At 42.5% G+C, this 18,854-nt stretch overlaps 1 protein-coding gene across 2 annotated transcripts; it reads left to right on the top strand.

The window, feature by feature from the left end:
• Positions 1 to 5,091: 5,091 nt before the first annotated feature.
• LOC133345075 (serine/threonine-protein kinase tousled-like 2) lies at positions 5,092 to 18,553 on the top strand. Of its 2 annotated transcripts, none has more exons than XM_061555527.1 (21): positions 5,092 to 5,349; positions 6,882 to 6,961; positions 8,228 to 8,302; positions 8,559 to 8,634; positions 8,756 to 8,799; positions 8,894 to 8,986; positions 9,161 to 9,262; positions 9,746 to 9,838; positions 9,984 to 10,094; positions 11,671 to 11,807; positions 12,077 to 12,262; positions 12,434 to 12,500; positions 12,842 to 12,939; positions 13,194 to 13,275; positions 13,944 to 14,035; positions 14,124 to 14,213; positions 14,362 to 14,531; positions 14,802 to 14,940; positions 15,051 to 15,162; positions 16,331 to 16,438; positions 16,846 to 18,553. In XM_061555527.1, the coding sequence occupies exons 2-21, from the start codon at positions 6,887 to 6,889 to the stop codon at positions 17,014 to 17,016; spliced, it is 2,121 nt and encodes a 706-aa protein (XP_061411511.1). In that variant the 5' UTR covers positions 5,092 to 5,349; positions 6,882 to 6,886; the 3' UTR covers positions 17,017 to 18,553. The 2 variants fall into 2 exon arrangements, with proteins under 2 accessions (XP_061411511.1, XP_061411510.1); XM_061555526.1 differs by having other exon boundaries at positions 5,093 to 5,349; positions 8,225 to 8,302; positions 16,846 to 18,551.
• Positions 18,554 to 18,854: the final 301 nt, after the last annotated feature.

The following is an 18,854-nucleotide window of genomic DNA, read 5'->3' as shown; positions in this document are numbered from 1 at the left end:
TTGTTCGAAAGGAATAGATGTAAGATGCATAGAACATCTGTAGGCTGTGCTAGTTTACTTGTTAGGAAGCCATGCTTGTACTGTAATTATGCATGTTAAAAAAGATAGGTCCACCCGGATTGTGGATTATGGCTACTAGTATAAGTACAGGGAATGCAAGTCAATTCACGTGATGTTTTAATCTCTTTTAGCTATTTGAAAAACATATTGGCCCTTAGGATTTCAATTTGCGCATATAAAAAAGAAATAATATGAAAGTTTTTTTACAGATTTTTTTTAAAACATTGTCGTAATTTAAATGTGCTAAAAAGACTAAACCTTGAATCACATCCAAAAAAGTAATCTGTGCCTGTAATGCCCACAAATTATAAATACCTCCAGTATTGTATCCCTATTGTACACATACATGATTTCTGTCTTTGTTTTGTACTTGTAATATGTTGGATAAACATGTTGAGACAAAATTGCACGAATAAATGTTAACCTGCTGTTCCTTTTCATGGTTCTTATCTTTTTCATGGTGATCGGTTGACTTAATGTAAGTGAATTGTGGCACCACGAAGGCATGATATTGAGTGGATTAGAAATAGAAAAGTTATGGCAACAGACATTCAATATAAGTATTTTATTTAGTAAATCCAAATCATTTTGATCCAGATATTTAGTAAGCTTATATCAATTTCACCCAGACAATTAGTAAATGTAAATCAATTTCACCCAGATCATTAATAAATATTAATCAGATTCCACCAGATATTTAGTAAATCTAAATTACCATTGCTCAGATATTAAGTAAATATAAATCACTTTTCCTTGTAAAATCTATTTGGATTAACACAATTTTTTTTAGACTATATAACTCATCATTTGGAATCCTATTACTAAATACAACACATTTTAACTGTTGCTTTTATTACCATGTACTTATTTTTTATTATTATTTTTTAGTTAATTTATTCAACACTTTTTATTAAAAGTTGTAGTGCTTAAAATCTACTCAATTATATTACGTGTCACTTTGTTGCCATAATTTTTTTAAGTAACAATGTGTCACATTTTTTACAGTGTGTATGAAATGAGTGTTATCATAGTGAGTGCCAGTTTGTTATTTCATGGAATCACACGTAGGTTTTGTTGATTTAACGTGCACACTGTCAAATTACATGACTCAAGGTGTTTGTGGAAAACGGCACACCAAGTAGGTTTCTGACAATTTTTTGCGGATTTGAGTGTTCTCCCTTCCTTCGCATACATTTTCTCAAAGGATCCAGATTTTAATGCACATGTAAAATTATACCATTGTGTACAAACCATCATAATCAGCCATGTATATATGTTGCACTTCTTTCGCACCGTTCATAACCAATCATGCTAATCGGAGTGCGGAGGAAGGACAACAAAAAACACGAAAGCCAGTCAATCCACTGCGGGATGAAGGCCTCCCAAAACCTCTACCACCTCTCACGATCCTGCAATTTAATAGTCCACCTCACCCTTACACACACACTGATTTCACGCACATACTGTCCAGCACATCATGCCGATGTACAATTCAAAGTACATCTACTGAAACATCTCCAAAGCACAATGCGGCGCTGCTGCATCCCACATGGTCGGTTACTTTATTTAAACCCAACCATCAAAGCGAGGCAGATTTCCCCTTGGACGCTAACACGTTACGTTCTCTGAAAACATCAATATGTTTAGAATTGTTCCTTATATTGTGAGGTGGATAATCCATTGAGTGTATAGCCCAGATTTGTTTTAACACATCTGCCTGCATCATTTACGGTAAACCGTAATTCACTTAAAAGATAGAGTATATTACTGTCAAACTGGTTACTCATATCGGGAGTACACGTTAGCACAGGCAGAATAAAAGTCAACATTTTACAATGACGGTTTTCCCTTTCACTCTCCCAGTGGTAAGGGGCCATCCATTTAGTACGTACGCTTGCGTTTGGGTGATCTACTGGCAATGTACGTACGCATAGGAAACGGGGAGGATGGGGGCGGTGAAGCCTCGATAATAATTTGTCGACATCGACCTTCAAATGAGCCACAGTTCGGTTTCTTAAGCTGTCAGACAACAAGTACTACCGGGAGAAGTGGGACTGTGGGAGAGGAGTCACTTGTATGCCACCGTGCCCCTGTCACGCAGCTGTGCTTCAAGCCCGACATTGCGCGTGTTGACGAAATCCCGAGAACACGTCACCTGTTCGACTGGTTGAACACAGCGGACACCAGACAAACTTTTTAAAGGAACGCAACTTAATTATGTAATGCAGCCGGCGGTGGACTATCTGCTGAAACACGTTAATAGTATTCATCCTTGATGATCGTTTCTGCGTCGATTAAATAACGACCGTTCCATCGGATTCGGGAGGGGGGGGTGCGTCAAGCGTGCGTACGCACGTGGGGGGGGGGGGGGTCAAGTTGACAGATTTTTGCGCACCTCGTAAATGGATGGCCCCTAAGGCCCTCATATGGCCGCAGACTGACATGCAGTTCTACAATTGTCTCCCTCCGTCTTCATTCTCAAGTAACCACCGCCTCAAAATTTCCCTCTGGTCTCTAACATTCTCATCCCCTACCCTCAAGCAGAAAAATAAAAAAAATCCCACTTCTTAAAACCCTCTTAACATATACCCATATGTTTTGTTCAGCGTCTTGAGATGTGGTGGCATATGTTTTGGAAATCCAAATTGTGTTATGAGACACACATCAGTGCTCAGTGTCTCTTGTTCGATCATTATATAAGATATTGCAAAATAGATGCACACAATGCCGTATTCACCTGTGTAAATGATATAATTCTGTAATATGTAAATATGGACCTAACTATATGCATATACGAAACATTGCAGGCTTCTCAGGCAATTCTTCATCTGAGATAAGATAAAATGCCGGGAAGATGCGAGTGAAAATAAAGAATCAGAGAAAGGGCAGCAATGACATTGCTTGAATATACAGAACCAAAGATATTAATAAAAAACATAGCTTTTTTCTTCTTTCATAGAAAGACCTGAAACATGAAAAAAAAATATCCCCCTTGACCAAATCATGTACACACATACAGCTTATATGCGTTCTCTCCCATATGGAGTATCACTATCTGAACTCCCTCTTCTCTATATATTAGCAGAGCTAATTAATATAGCTCTGCTATATTACAAAAAAAACCTTTTAAAACCATCCACGTTATGCTCGTTTCACATAATTGTACTGCGCCATTAAATAGTCAGATGTAGTCGACACTTCGTCAACCCAAATTGTTTTTGTACATTACGAATGGGATGTAAAGTTAGTTATTCCATATATACAAATATAGTACATGTTAAAACCACACGCAGTGTGCACAACACACTTGATCGACGACACATAACCATCTGAAGCCTCTGTAATTGTTCGTATTTGGGCACACAAAGCATCATAGTCATCGGCAAAGAATCAGCAGCAGCAGCACGCCTGGGCACGGTGTCGAACTTGTCTGAGAGGCATCATCCATCCATCAAATCTCAACCTCATCCATCACCACCACTCGGTCTTCGTCTGCCACCATTCTCTCACCTCGCCCCCCATCCAATCAATTGCTGAACCTCCTCCAACAAGCATCTGCTCATCATCCTTCGGTGGCACATTCACCACCAAATTACCACGTCCTTTTTCGCCTTTTGCTGGACATTCTATGCTCAACCTCCTCTATTTCATCCACGTCCCACAGATTCTGATCATTGGCTGACCGCCGGCTCCTTCATCATCTCCCATCGTCTCAATCTCCATCACCCCCCCCCCCCCCCATAGCGACCCACATTGACCTTCGACCTCGACCACGTCTTCCCCACCATCAACTTAACCTCCTCCTCTTCAGCCATCCCTCTCTAATTCATCTCTAAGGTCTCCCAAGAAATTCCCCCACGCGATGGCGCGACACCCACCACAGGCGTCCCGTCGCCACCCCGGGTAATGGGCAAGAGGACGAGGAAAAAGAATAACCATAACAACAACAATAAGAAAAAGAAGAAGAGGGCGGACACTTTGATTAATAAAGGGCGGCGGTGGTGTTAGTGGACACGGCGGTGGCGGCTGCTGCTGCTGCGGCGTGCGGCAGCGATCGCGGTGACTCCTCGCCCGAGGGTCCCGTGATAACTCCATCATCAACCACCATCTACAGCTCGACCACAACAACAACCACCACCACCACCACGGGCTCGTGGCGCTGAGGGAGACTGCGACGAGGGGGGTCAAAGCAACCGGGGATCACAAGAAGACGAAGAAGAGGCGGCGGCAGCAGCAGCAGCAGCTGGGCAACACGCGGGGCGGACAGGCGGGGAAGCCGGCGACGCGCGACTTTCGCTAAGAGCACGGGACGAAGATAAGAAGGAGGAGAAGAAGAAGGGGAGGGGGGGGGGAGTTTCTGAAGGAGCTAGAAGACGAGGAGTGAAGGAGAAGGAGGAGGACGAGGTCCCCGTGGTCCCGGCCTCCGCTGCTCTCCGCACGCGGCGCCATCTTGGCCGTGGGGGCGCCCCGCGGCCCCGGGCGCCGCGGCCCCGGTGAGGCCGCCCTCGACCCCCTCGTCCTCCTCCTCCTCGACCCCCTCGTCCTCCTCCTCGACAACAGTCGTCGGGGCGGGGGAAGGCTGCCGTGCTGCTGCTGCTGTTGTTGTTGTTTTAATTGGGGGGGGGGGGGGGGTTTGGATGATCACTCAGCAGCAGCGACGGCGCATACCGATATCGGCGGCGTGACCACTGCCCCCCGCGCCGTCTCGCAGAGACATTGTTAATGTTGTTATTGTTGTTGTTACTGATTGTTTAGAACAGACTGGGCCTCGTGGCGACGAGGAGAAGAACGCACGGGAGGCGAAGTAGAGGCAGGGGCTGGTGGTGGTGGTGGAGAGGAATCCCGCAGCAACTTGACGGCCGCGGGGGGGGGGAGACGAAGCGAAAGCTCCGTGGGTTGGTGACCATTACCACAATACCACTCAGCCGGCCACAACAGTGAGAATATTTGTTGCTTTCGTGATATATTTGGAGTTGGGGGGGGGAGGGTGTTGGGTTAGGGTTGGGGTTGGGGGGGCAGCAGCAGCAGACGAAGAGGGGTGAGGGTGAGGAGCCGGCTTCCTCCCCGCCATGGGTCCACCAGCATCGTGAAGTGGACGTGAACACGAGGGGAGAGGCACGAAGACGTGAACACAAGCTCGGGGGGGGGGGGGACGAGGGGAGAGACACGAAGACGACGACGAAGAAGACGACTGGGGGGGGGCATTGCTTTCGAGGAGGACACGGGACGAAGGCAGAGGGCGGTGAGAGCTCGCATCACACCGCCTCGTCTGATGCCGCTGATTGATCGGTGAGTGCGATCACTTCGCTCTTTTGTCTCGTGGTTAGTATCTCCGTGTTTGTTATACAGCAGCAGCAGTAGCGATGGTGGTGGTGGTGGTAGCAACGATGGTGGTCAAATGTAGTCGCAGGAAGTGGCCGAGTGAGGGCGACCGGGGAGGCCGAGGCCCTCCCCAGACCGCGACCTCTCCTAGCGCCACCGCGGGGCCACCTCGGCCACGGTGACCATCCCGACAGACCCCCCCCCCCCCCATCATCCACTCCATTGCCTTACACTCCTCCCTCAAGCAATCACAACCACCACCACTCATCAGAACACCCAGCCTGTGAGCCCCGCCATCATCACCACACACACACACAGCTTGCCATCCCCTCGAATTAACCGGTGAGCCATAGGCGGCCTGGGCCCCCCTTGCCTGGGCCAGAGCCAAGTAGCCATCGTTGACCCCCTTAGGGGGCCTCGGGCAAAAGGGCGGAGGCCTCGATCTCTTCTGACCCCGACCTCCCTGCAAGCCTCGACCCTTGTGTGTCCTTCCATCGCTGCGATGTCCCCCCCCCCCCCCCCCCCATGTCGTCGTCACTTTTGCCGTGGCCGTGAGGCCCCCCCCCTGGACCACGACCCATCGTGGTCCAAGTTCAATCGATGCCGTGTGCGTGACGGACAGGGCACCCACACACTGGTTCCCATTGCTCCTCGTTGTTGTTGTTTGTTTTTGTTTTAACTTTACACGAGATGTAGTGCAACGCGCGTTAATAATGCCACTGTAGCTACCACTGTAGCAATTGTGCCATGCACACGTTGAGAGCGGTGGCATCGCCATTAAAAGCCCCCTTCTGCACTGTACGTGGTTGAAGGATAATTGGCACTTATTGAACTGTGTTGAATTGCAAGGCTATATATATTCACGCGTTACACTTGAACACGTATTTTAAAAAATGCATGTGTAAATGCGTGTGGCATTTTATGTGGGGTACAGTGTGTACAGTGCAGCATGCATACGTGCAACTTTAATTAAAGTGCACGCGTCGTACGTGTACACATGCCAGTGTCTCCAAACACTAATGCAGTTGCGTGTACTGTATTGTATACACTATGCATGGAAAAGTGTGACTGGGAGTAAAGGAAGAACGCAATGACAAGAAGATTGCGCAAGGCATGTTTGTAATAGCTCGTATATTTTTTTTATTGATGTTGCCATTGCTAGTTGACTTGTCACTGACGGCCAAGAGGACATTTGCATGAATGACTTGGCATGAAAACTAGGGGCCCTTGATGTGCAGTCGTCCACAAAAACATGGCGCCCTAATTTATTGCTGTGGTTAACTGAACTCAAGAGTATAAAAATGAAACACGCATGTCAGATTGTGTGGGTTTGCAGTGTTACGACATGCTCCATTAATTGGGGAGTGGTATTTTTCATGATGTTGTAATTGTGATTACCCATCCACTGTAAATTACCTCAATGCTTTCGTTTGCAACACTGTACTTTGTTACCTATGTAACAGTTTGACGGTAATGATTTTATTTGTGCATTTGCCAAGGTGCCATGGAAGAACTGCACAGTCTGGACCCTCGACGACAGGAGTTGCTCGAAGCCAGATTTATCGGAGGAGGATTCAAGGTACATTACACATCCCAACCTTCTGAACGTTTTGACAAACCAGCCTCATCTGATATATGGTATGCGCTGTCATGCTCACTATGCTAGTATTGGAGCCCCTGATAATGATTGCCTGCAGGTTCAAGAGACACTGATTGTCATTACATACAGTGCACTGGGAGCATCAGAATCTGGCATTGCCCTGCTCCCTGTGCCGCCATTTTATTACATCTGCACTTTAAGACAGATTTGCTTACCTCAACTCAGTGGTGCCACCACTGCTGACTCATTATTTATCCCCCAAGAAAATCAATACATGTACTACAATAGCATCCTAACCTGTACCAGCAGCATTAACTATTATAGCACTTCCCGTTGACATTGAGAACAAAGGTTAATGCGGTAGTGAATGCTAGGATGGTTTATTTTCATTGCATAAATTACCTTTCACGTACAAAACTCTTAATTAATAGAAAAACTGGCACGCACAATATCTAGAGTTAATGTTTTGCTCACGGTAGTGTGATGTGTGTGTATATATATGGGTTTGCTGCATTAAATTTCAGGGATTTTGCTCTGGTTATGTTTCTAACATGGTTACCAGAGGTGGTGGAGCTTAAACGTTAGTCCATCAGTGCTTATTATTTCCCTGATAATGCCCCCTAAAATTTACAGTAAGGAACACTATGATGTGTAGTCTACATGTAATATCCATCTCCTGTCAAAGACGATGGAGCCATGTCATTTGCAGTGTGAGTAATACGGCCTGCAGTGCAACATCAGCGGTGTGAGTTCAAAGACGTGTGTATTTGTATTGCTCTTCCAAAACAATTTTGTTCTGCCACTTTTCGCATATTCTATACTGTAATTCACTTTAATCTCCTTTAAAAAGGATATATTTACAGATATTTCATATGTATATGTATATCTCAATTTACCTTCTGAATGTATATATTGTCTTTGTGCTTGAAAGCACACAGCACAGTTCTTAAATAATGTGTTTGAAATTGCCACTGCTTAGCATTAATATATCCTGTTGGAGTGATGCAAATATGTAACAATTAAAGTGTTGATGTATGTTTCATTTGGGTGTTGAGCTGAACATTAGACCCATAAGCACTAAACAATGAAAAGAAAATCTGTTTCATCTGAAGGTACAATATGATCTAACTTGTAAGGCTTTAGGTCAGTGGAAAAAAAAATCGAAATCTCGGCTACTTAGGGTTAAGCCAGGATTTTGAAATGTTAAGTGAATTGCAATTGCCAACAATGTTTGTCTTACAGCAGACTGCACAGGTTAACAACGAAGCTTCCAACCAAAGTTTGGGGAGCCATGGCTCTCTAAGTGACAAGGAAACAGAGGTACATTGCTCATAGACAGACAGCACTATGTGTTGAAATTAAGACATTCTCAGCAGTGTGTTAAGCAATGCAAGTTGGGAAATGTTAAATTTGTTTATCATTCATTTAAAAAGATCCTTAAAAAGCTTCTTTAAGATGTTGACATATCTTCATTATAAATTTAAATAGTGTAATTTTATAAGCAATTGGGGTTTGCAGTGTGACGTTTGCTTGGTTTTAGCAGTGCTTTCTGGTTTTAATGTCTCTTTTCTCTTAGCAAACCCCTGAGAAAAAATCACAAGACAGCAGAGGGAGAAAGCGCAAAGCCGATGGTCAGAGTGATCCCAATCAAAGTAATTAACCCACAAGTCCACTAGTACAATTAAACATATACATTCACATTTTTTGGGCAATGGTATGCACATGTTTTTGGAGTTTTGCAAATTGTTAAGGGATTTTTCTTCTTTTTTACAGACAAAGGGTCTTCAAGAGGACCGAAAATAAGTGATTATTTTGAGGTGAGTTTTTAGGCACGAAAGGTGTTTATGTGGCTTGGGTTTTCGTGACCTGCATGGTTTTTTCTTTAATTGCTCTACCCTTCTTGTCATTTAGTTTGCTGCAGGAGGTGGTTCAGGAACAAGTCCGGGAAGAAGTGGCCCTGCTCTGGCCAGGATACCTTCACAACATTCTCTGTCACAGCCACCTGTAAGCACCACATCTCTTTTGCATTGTGCCAACTAAGTTCTAAATGGTAGGGCTTAATGGTTTTATTTATCATGAGGTTATACCATCTGGGCAGCTTAGAAAATACTGTACATCGTATCCAAGCAGGAAACACCATCTAATACGGTAATGGCTGTGCTTTGTTTTGCTGGGCAGATGGCCCAGGGAAGCCCACCATCATCTGCGTCTACTCTCGGGGAGCATTCTGTTGCATCACACAGACATTTCCCAGTTTGCGTCTCACAAAAGAATATCCAGGTGCGTTGGCTTTTCATTTGAAAAACCTGCAGTAGCTAAGCTGCTTCAAATCAACCCTTTTACAAAATGTACTCTAATTTTCTCTGCATTGAAAGTATTCCAATAAAATCACCCATTAAATTATGAGTTACCCATAAAACTGGGAATTAAATATGCATGCACAATTTAATTAAGACAATCAGTCGTTTTGTAAGTAGTTAATCAAAAGTCTATAATTTATATGCCTGTTTGTTACTGGCCAATATGTACTGCAGGGCAGGATAGTGAGCATCGTGAATTTGATTTTTGACAAATTTCAAAGAAAGCCATGACATTTGTCCATTTTCAATCTCAATAGGATGGCACGTATTAAAGATATGCAATAGTAAAACTAAAGTTTGGAATTTTCCACTTGACCTTTTATGAGAAAGGAAATAGTTATTGGTTATTTTACTTCATAATGTTCATGTTTATAATTGTGATTTGTGTCCCATTACTCTGTAGACTGAAATAACAATGGACAAGATAAAGATGCTGGAAAATAACCAGAGCTCAGACCTGGAAAAGAAGGAAGGGAAAATCGATGACCTCTTAAGGGTAAGTTGAGTTTAAGCTTCCTGAATCATTTCATGAATGCACTTGCCCATAGGTTTTTTTGGAAAGTCAATGTACTTTAAGTGCTAATGAGAATGTAACAAATACATATTTAAATTATCTTGACTGAATATCTGACTGTTTCTAGGTCAACTGTGACCTGAGGCGACAGATTGAGGAACAACAAAAGTTGGTGGAAAGGTACAAGGAAAGGTTAAATAAGTGTGTGGTCATGAGCAAGAAGCTTCTCATTGAAAAGGTAATAAAGAACCAAAGGATAATTAACCTGAGACAGAATTTAGATGCAAATTTAGTTGTGTGTATGGCAGATCTTGTGAGGATGAAATCGGTTAATATAGTCGCAATCATCATTGATGAATTAGTAGCCTACGTGTTTAGCACTAACTGAATGAAACATATATTTACTTGAGTGCACTACAATAGTATAACTTGTATTATCCCTGGGTAACATGAATGCCTTGGTGGGTTGCCAAACACCGTGACATCAGTGTTGTAATCGCATCAAGATTAAATTACATGTTCTAACTGTATTGTACAGGAACAAACTGACCTATTAGCCATCCTTATTGTTTTTCTATTTAAACTATAAAAAACTTTTCTTTTTATTTTACCAGGTAAGCTCCACTGAGCTATATATCTCTTTTTCAGAAGCAACCTGGAAATAAATTATAGCTCAACTAAGTGGTTCATTATGTGAAAATTTATATCAACCAAATACTCTAAACATTTATTTTTAAATGTTAAGAGAAAAACCGGAGGACCTGCAAAAATCCACGTGACCACGGGGAGAACGTGACTCTTAAAGTTGTACAGTAAAACCTTGGATTGCGAGTAACTTGGTCTGCGAGTGTTTTGCAAGACGAGCAAAGTTTTTAAATAAATATTAATTTGATAAACGAGCGAGGTCTTGCAATACGAGTAGTACGTATACGCTTTGTCTGCCGAGCGTCACGTGATCACAACTGATATACGAGTGCTTTGATATACGAGTGCTTTGGATTACAAACACATTTCCGGAATGAATTATGCTCGCAATCCAAGGTTTTACTGTATTACCTAATTTGTAAGCTAGTAAACTGGTTATCGGTATGCTGTGTAATCTGCAAGGCATATCACAAAGTATCTTTTTTTTACACCAAATATAGCTGACTTCTAGTTTCTTCTATTTTCTTCCGCATGATAAATGATGCCACAATTAGCTGTGCTTAAATTATACATTTTGAATCTATAATTTCCTAGGCAGCAGTAATTAAATCGCGACAAAAGTACACGATTGCAAGATTATTAAACTCGATGGCTGATCCATGTACAGTGCGGTATATTATACTATCATTTCCATATTTGCACGACCTAAGATACTAATTTGTGCAGCACACAACCTTTTGTTCTGACATTTTCATTACTGTAAAGTCTATTAATGTTGGTTACATTTTGGTTTCAAGTATGATCTTAAACATATCTTAATAAGGAAATGGATCCCTTAATGTAGTGTTCATACCACCTTAAATGTCAAGGATCTGCAATTTGATATTTTTGTAGAATGTTTTAGTTGCTATGTTTAGTATTTTTTTTTCTAACCATTGTAATTTATATCTCTTGTGGCACGCGAGACGACGCCATCATCCAGGACTGCACTGTAGTACTACAGGAAATGCATTACATTTGTCTGTCCTGGATAATATCTAAAACATATTTCAAATCAACACTGATGCACTGGTGAAAGTCACATATTTAACTATCAGTGGCGTTCTGCAGAACTGCTGTGCAGCATATTAGGAGTCTTGGGATGACATAGTGTTGTGACTCCCCCACAGTCAGAGCAGGAGAAGCAGGCTTGCCGGGAGAAGAGCATGCAGGACCGGCTGAGGCTCGGGCACTTTGTCACAGTGCGGCATGGGGCCACCTTCACCGAACAGTGGACGGATGGCTCAGCTTTCCAGAACCTCATCAAGTGAGCGCTGTGTGTGGTCATGAGCCAGTTAAAATAATACAGTGGACCTTGTAAATGCACTGTAGTAATTTGAAACATATACAGTGCTGGATTTTTTTATGCAATGTTTATAAAAATTACTTTGATTTATCAATAAAAGTCTTAATCAATAGAAATACTACCCTTGCTATACTAAATACACATCCCGTGGAAGTCAAGTTATCAAATGATACTGCGTGTTTTGATATAGTGTTGATGCATACCCTACACATTTTTATAATGTCACAAAGGCAGCAAGAGTGGATTAACCAGCAAAGAGAAGACATTGAGAGGCAGCGGAAGCTTCTGGCCAAACGTAAGCCACCCACTGCTGGCCACTCAGCCAGCCCAATGCCGGCTGGGGAGCAGAAGCAGCGGAAGACCAAGGCTGTTAATGGTGCTGATGAGGGCTTCCTCAAGCCTGCCACACCACAGTTGTAAGTGCATCCCTCTTTGTTTCCAAAGAATAACGCACCAAGTGGTCCGAATATGCATAACGTATGGTGAAGGGTTATATATCGTCGGTTAAATATGAGAGATATTTTGTCACAAGCTGTATTACCTTATTGACTGGATTAACACTTTACATCACATGTTTCACTAAACAGATTAACAGTTGCAGAGTATCACGAACAAGAGGAGATCTTCAAATTGAGACTGGGACACCTCAAGAAGGTGAGACTGCTTATCCTTTACGTATTTTTATTTTGCTGTCATGTCATAAGAGGTTTACACAGATATTCTAAATTATGATGTATGTATGTTGAACCTCTATCGCACCGTACATAACCAACTGTGCTAATTGCAGGCGCAGGCGAAGGACAACAAACTAAACACAAAAAGCAGTTATAAGGAAATTACTTTTCAATCTAGATTTAAAAGTGTATAGCTCTAGTGGCTTCCTAATATCAGAAGAAGAGCATTCCCGATGGCTGCAGAAACGCTATGGGTTTATTCTACATTTTTAATGTGTCTCATGTGTTCCTTTGTGTGCTTGTACGATTGCGGAAATGAAGGAGGAGGCAGAAATCCAAGCAGAGCTGGAGAGGTTGGAGCGAGTGAGAAACTTGCACATCCGGGAACTCAAACGCATTCACAATGAGGACAACTCACAGTGAGTGGCCACCGGTGTCCACAACACATACAGCACTGATGGCAACTACCACTACACTTGCAATGTCACAAGCAGCCACATTATTATTACAGGGTCTTGTTGCCGTATTATTGACACATTTCCTGCTTATCGAACATTCATAGGGAACAGGATTACATGGGTTTTATTTGCAGTATAATGTTACATGTATATGAGAATTACATTTGCAAGGTTGCTGAATGCACGTTTTGAAAGTGTATTTTTTTTCTTTTTAGGTTTAAAGATCATCCCACGTTGAATGAGCGGTATTTGCTGCTCCATCTGCTGGGTAGGGGAGGCTTCAGTGAAGTATACAAGGTATAATTTATATTTTAGAGAAAGATTTGGAAATGTTATTGAATGTTTTATTTAAAATGTTTCAGTTCAGAATTGTAGTCAATTGAAAAAGCAAAGTGATCTGATTTATTTGCACAGCAATACAAATCAAAGGTTACAATTCAGCATTGTTATTAAATGAGGAATTCTATTCACTGGCGGAGCCAATGGGGTGGCACGTGCCCCCCCAATGAGCCAATCAAAATCCCTAATTTCGATTGGATCATTGGGGTTTATTTGTAATAAATCGGCATTTTGCGACCCCCACTGCCACTGTGTAGCATGTTATTTTGTGCCAGGGACTATGAGATGATAGGACAATAGTCTTGAGTCCATCATTGGCAATAAGTAACGGCAAAGCAGTTGTAAGTGACTCAGAATTGTGCGCAGTTGCGTATATAGTACACAACTTCCCTGAAGGCATACCTTCAGCGAGCGCGATGCCGATCACGCGGTTCGAATTCGACCCTCGATCGATGGCTGCGCCATCGCCACACATGCGTCGAATAAAAAGCAAGGGGACAAATCCTTACTTACTAACAACTCGTATAATTTTTCATTGTTGGAGGGGTTGCCTCCCCTACCTGAAAATCCTGGCTCCGCCCTTGATACTATTGCAAGCTGTTTAATCAGAGTTTTCATTACATTAGGCCTTTGACTTGCAAGAGCAGAGGTACGTGGCAGTGAAAATCCATCAGCTGAACAAAAACTGGCGAGATGAAAAGAAAGAAAACTACCACAAGTAAGTCATCGGGGCATTTTCAGTTCACACATTTTAATTGTAAGGTTTGGTGACTTGATTTCATTTCCAATTCTTCTGCTTCCTCCAGACACGCTTGTCGAGAGTACAGAATACACAAGGAACTGAATCATCCAAGAATAGTCAAGCTCTATGACTACTTCTCACTGGATACAGACTCGTAAGTACAGTAGGACCGGTGATATCAGTCAATTTTTATTTATATCAGTTTGCAGACCATGTGGAGTCTCAGAAAGCATGTTAGGTTTTATGCAAAATCTCTATGCTTTAGCCCTTAGACTTAAAGACATTTATGTGTATGAGTTCAGGTTTTGCACAGTGCTGGAGTACATCGAAGGCAACGACTTGGACTTCTACTTGAAGCAGCACAAGCTCATGTCTGAGAAGGAGGCACGCTCCATCATAATGCAGATTGTCAGTGCTCTCAAATATCTCAACGAGATCAAGCCACCCATCATCCACTATGACCTGAAACCTGGTACGTAGGGTTCGAAGTTGTGAAATTGATACACAGATATAATATAATATTGTGAGACACAGTCGATATAACTTATCCCCACAATTTAGTTTTGAAATGCAGCTAATATAGACAAAATTAAGTAATTGGATAGGCCTTCACGTGCGCGATGAATGTAATTGTGGTTTTGCACACTTATTGCAATATTTTACTGCTGTACCCTTAATTTTTTTTACTAGATTTGTGGAGAATTGTGAGCCTTTTGATGTTCCATGAATTATCTCCTTTCAGGTAACATCCTTCTAGTGGATGGCAAGTCATGTGGGGAAATCAAGATCACAGACTTTGGCCTCTCCAAAATCATGGACGACGATAACTACAATGCCGTCGATGGCATGGACCTGACGTCGCAAGGAGCCGGAACATACTGGTAATGATAGCAGATGACCGCTTTATACGTTATTTGTACAATTTATGAATTTACATCACACTTTCTTCATTTGGATACAAATACTCCATATTTGTACTTCTTGTTTTCAGGTACCTGCCTCCTGAATGTTTTGTTGTGGGCAAGGAGCCACCAAAGATATCCAACAAAGTGGATGTGTGGTCTGTAGGAGTCATCTTCTACCAGTGTCTATATGGGCGAAAGGTGTGTAAAAACAAAACCTGGCATTTACATAAGTGGTACAATGGAGACTGGACGGACAGACAGCTGATCAAGTAATTGTACAGGGTGAGACAGTTGTGATGGAAGCTGCAGATGGCGAATCGGAGCCAGAAATTTGAGAAGAGAAGCGAGACAGAGATCTCTGATACTGTTTAACATGCATGTGGAGGCAATGGTGAGGGAAGTGTGGATGGAGTTTGGTGAAAGCAATAAAGTTTGGAGCCAAATGGTATAAATCGGCCAACTTTTTGATGATAATGGTCTATTCTGAAGAATGGTTACACATGCTGGTCGAACATTTTACAAAATGGTATGAGATCTTGGAATGAAAATGAATATACAGAAACAATGAAAATCGAGCAGATTGGTGGAAGCAGGTTGTTACTGGTGAGGTAGTTCATGTATCTGGGAAGTATTCTGACAATATTTGGGAGATGGTTTGAAGGAGTTGCGAGCTAGGTTTTCTGTGGCAGGTGTTAGTGGGTTCAGGAAGAAATACATCATATTGGAACAAATCGAAAGCAGAAGACCTAGAGTAGGATTATTGTCAGATGGAAAGTCTTGCTGAAGAAAGCTCTAAAAGCATGTAGGGAAATGGACAAGAGGTAGAAAAGACACTCTAACCATCTTGAATAAAGGTCTTACAAACAAAATGAGTGTGTTGCCTCCGAAACGTCGTGATTTTTTATTTTATTTTATTTTCATTAATTTGGATGTTTTACCTACGTGACTTTACCAAAAAAACCTAAGAATATAAGTGAGCAGAATTTCAAAAAAATATAAACTTGAAAGAAGAACTAGACTTTAGGCAGAGAACTCGAGAAATATCAATAAATGTACCATTACTACACGAAATAGGTCACATAAAATTTACACGTGGCAGATTTATTTACTGCAGGTGCAGGGAGCAGTTAGTATTGTGAAGTGGCCCTGCTAATGCTTATATTACCATATATTTTCCTACCTTCCCAACATCTTCACTTCCCCTCCCACACACTACCCCATCTTTCACAGCCAATGTTCAGTTAAAATGCTTCATTATGCAAAATAATCCCCCTGGTTAATACAAAGTGTACTGAAAATATTCAGACAGAGTAATACCCTTATTTCTGCTTGCCTTGTTGATTAAAATGTGCATTCTCTTTTACAGCCATTTGGCCACAATCAATCGCAGCAGGACATCCTCCAGGAGAAGACCATACTGCGAGCCACGGAGGTGCAGTTCCCCGTCAAGCCTGTGGTATCAAATGAGGCAAAGGTATGCATGTACTGCATGCTATATGACTGGATGCCATATATGGTGTGATTTATGTGAAAACTAATGAACAAGATTACTGAATATCAAGAATAGCTGGCATGTCAGTTACACTTCCATTGCCAAGCATGCGAAATTGGATCTAAGCTGTAAACCACTACAAATTATTTTCCATTTGATCATTTAACTTTGTCTTCATGGTTCTTTCGGTAAAGTCACGTAGAAGGGAAATAATAAAATAATAAAACATAATAAAATAAAATTCTCACAACGTTACGTGAGAATTTCCCTTCTACGTGACTTTACCGAAAGAACCAAGATGAATCTCTGCAAACACGAAAGCTTTAAATCGAAACATTTAACTTTGCTTCGACTGTAAAATGGACTGTGCCAACTCCCCTCACCCCCAGGCCTTCATCCGCCGCTGCCTGGCCTACCGGAAGGAGGACCGCATCGACGTGCACCAGCTGGCGGGCGACCTGTACCTCATGCCACATATTCGCAAGTCCCCAGCCAATACGAGCGCCAACACGCCCAGCTCCTCCGCTACAGCAGCATCCTCCAACAGCAACTCAAATTGACGGCATGAGGCCTCAGCGCATGCCACACGGACACGCTGCGCCCTTTGTGCTGCGCCCTCCACTCGGCACGAAGAGGACGGTGATTGGTGTGCGCAGTGCAAGACGTTGCCGAGGTGGTGGACCACTCAGTGGCAGCTGTTTTCGTGAGGACGAGCATGTGAAGACGTGTAAATTAGCGGCTTCATTTGTCCGGTGTTCCACGCCTGAAGGCGAGCCAGTAGAAACGACCTCATGGATCCTCGAGTGCTGAACGCAGCGAACTTGTCCTCGGCGCCAAAGAGCAGCCCAGGAAGAAACGTTGGAGGCATAGCTTAGCCATATGTGATGATCTAGCTTTACTACTCACAACTTGCATACATACTGTTGCTCTCCAGCTGCCGTCCCTATTTTTTTTTTAACTACGGTGGGATGTGGTAGTCGGCATATTGTACAGACTAAATGTATATTAAAGGGAAGCTTCAGACTAAAGCTGCACGTGCATGGGTAGTATAAAGAGAAACAAAAGATACTGTGTAAATTACCAACATTGACTTTTAGCTGCAAGTGAGCTAAATGAGACAAAGCTAAAAGGACGTATCACTGACATCTGTGGAATCCATTGAAATGATGTAATAAAATCACTTGAATAATAACGAAAGAAGTTGCTCTCATGCTTTAGAAACTACAAAATTCCATGTGTACAAATGTACACAGCAATGTTTTGAAGCTGGAAAGTGGTTTCCACCTGCCACACTTAAAAATGCGGTGCTTGCAGGTAAGCTACGTATGTGGCGAATTCTACACTGCACAGTGGCTAGGAATCGCTGCAGATGGGAACAGCTCTGCCAAATAAAACAAGAAACTTGCTGTTAGGTGCTGCACTTAATGTCAATGAGGGATTTTATGCAAGCAATATGTTAATTGCAAGAGCATGAATGATTTTATAATTCAGAAGAGCGCCTTTTTCGTGTGCTATGACAACTACAAACTTCGGGGGTTTTGCTGTTGATTGCTTTTGCACTGCAGCTCATACAATCGTGCCTGCCAGCCTCATGTGCTCATGAGTTGTGTGTGGGCGTTCACTACGAAAGCTCAAATCAAATTCATCAATAGTGTGTTATCCTTGATGTTTAACATTGCCGCTATATTGTACAGGTCAATGACTTTAAGAAAACCTTTTCTGCCAAGTCACTGCATGGAGCTGTGTAACGGCATGCAGCGTGTTGTATTGTTTCATTGCGAAGTGGATACATGTACGAGCGTATAACGATTTTGATTTATTGATGTTTGAACAGTGAAGCAGCATTTTTAATTCCCCTCTCCTCTGGTTTTGAGAACCACATGTTTGAGGCTGGAGGCTCCACTGCATCAGCTTTTGAATCAAAAGCGTGGGCAGTGGCGGCAGTGCCTCGACTGCCATGATTTTACATTCACTGTGAATTTCTCTAAAACGCCCTGTGTAACCAGGCGTGTAAACATTGGTTTTGATCTTCTGTTTGATGTTCACCACTTTACATAACGTTAAACAGCTGCTGCTTTGTGTGTAGGTCTGAGCTGATAAATTGACTTGTATGTCTCAGTGCACACATTTTGAAAGCTTTTGGCTTCTGTTTTGTTTTTGTAAAGGTTTCTAGTAGAATAAGTGTTTTATTAATTAAAAGGAAGTGCGGGATGGATGGATATCTTGTTGCAAAGTAATTGTGTCATTTAAAAAGGGCAGTGTGTTTTTTTAAACTACCGCAGAATTCCCTCACATTAGTGTGCCATCCAACACTTTCCGTCAGTCAGCCTATGGCTTTTCCCATGTCATTGAAAAGGAAACGGTTTCCGCCGGCTTCTTGACATTCCACACAGCATTC

Source organism: Lethenteron reissneri, chromosome 21, assembly GCF_015708825.2.
Source record: "Lethenteron reissneri isolate LAM-NWPU_2019-01 chromosome 21, ASM1570882v1, whole genome shotgun sequence".
NCBI lineage: Eukaryota > Metazoa > Chordata > Hyperoartia > Petromyzontiformes > Petromyzontidae > Lethenteron > Lethenteron reissneri.
Note: the sequence above shows the minus strand (reverse complement) of the source record. Positions and strands in the feature narration are given on the sequence as shown.

Coding starts and splice junctions, on each gene's coding strand:
- LOC133345075 (XM_061555526.1), top strand. CDS start 6,887: ATGGAAGAACTGCACAGTCTGGACCCTCGACGACAGGAGTTGCTCGAA. Junction 8,635..8,755: donor TCAGAGTGATCCCAATCAAA/GTAATTAACCCA, acceptor TCTTTTTTACAG/ACAAAGGGTCTTCAAGAGGA. Junction 8,987..9,160: donor ATTCTCTGTCACAGCCACCT/GTAAGCACCACA, acceptor TTTGCTGGGCAG/ATGGCCCAGGGAAGCCCACC.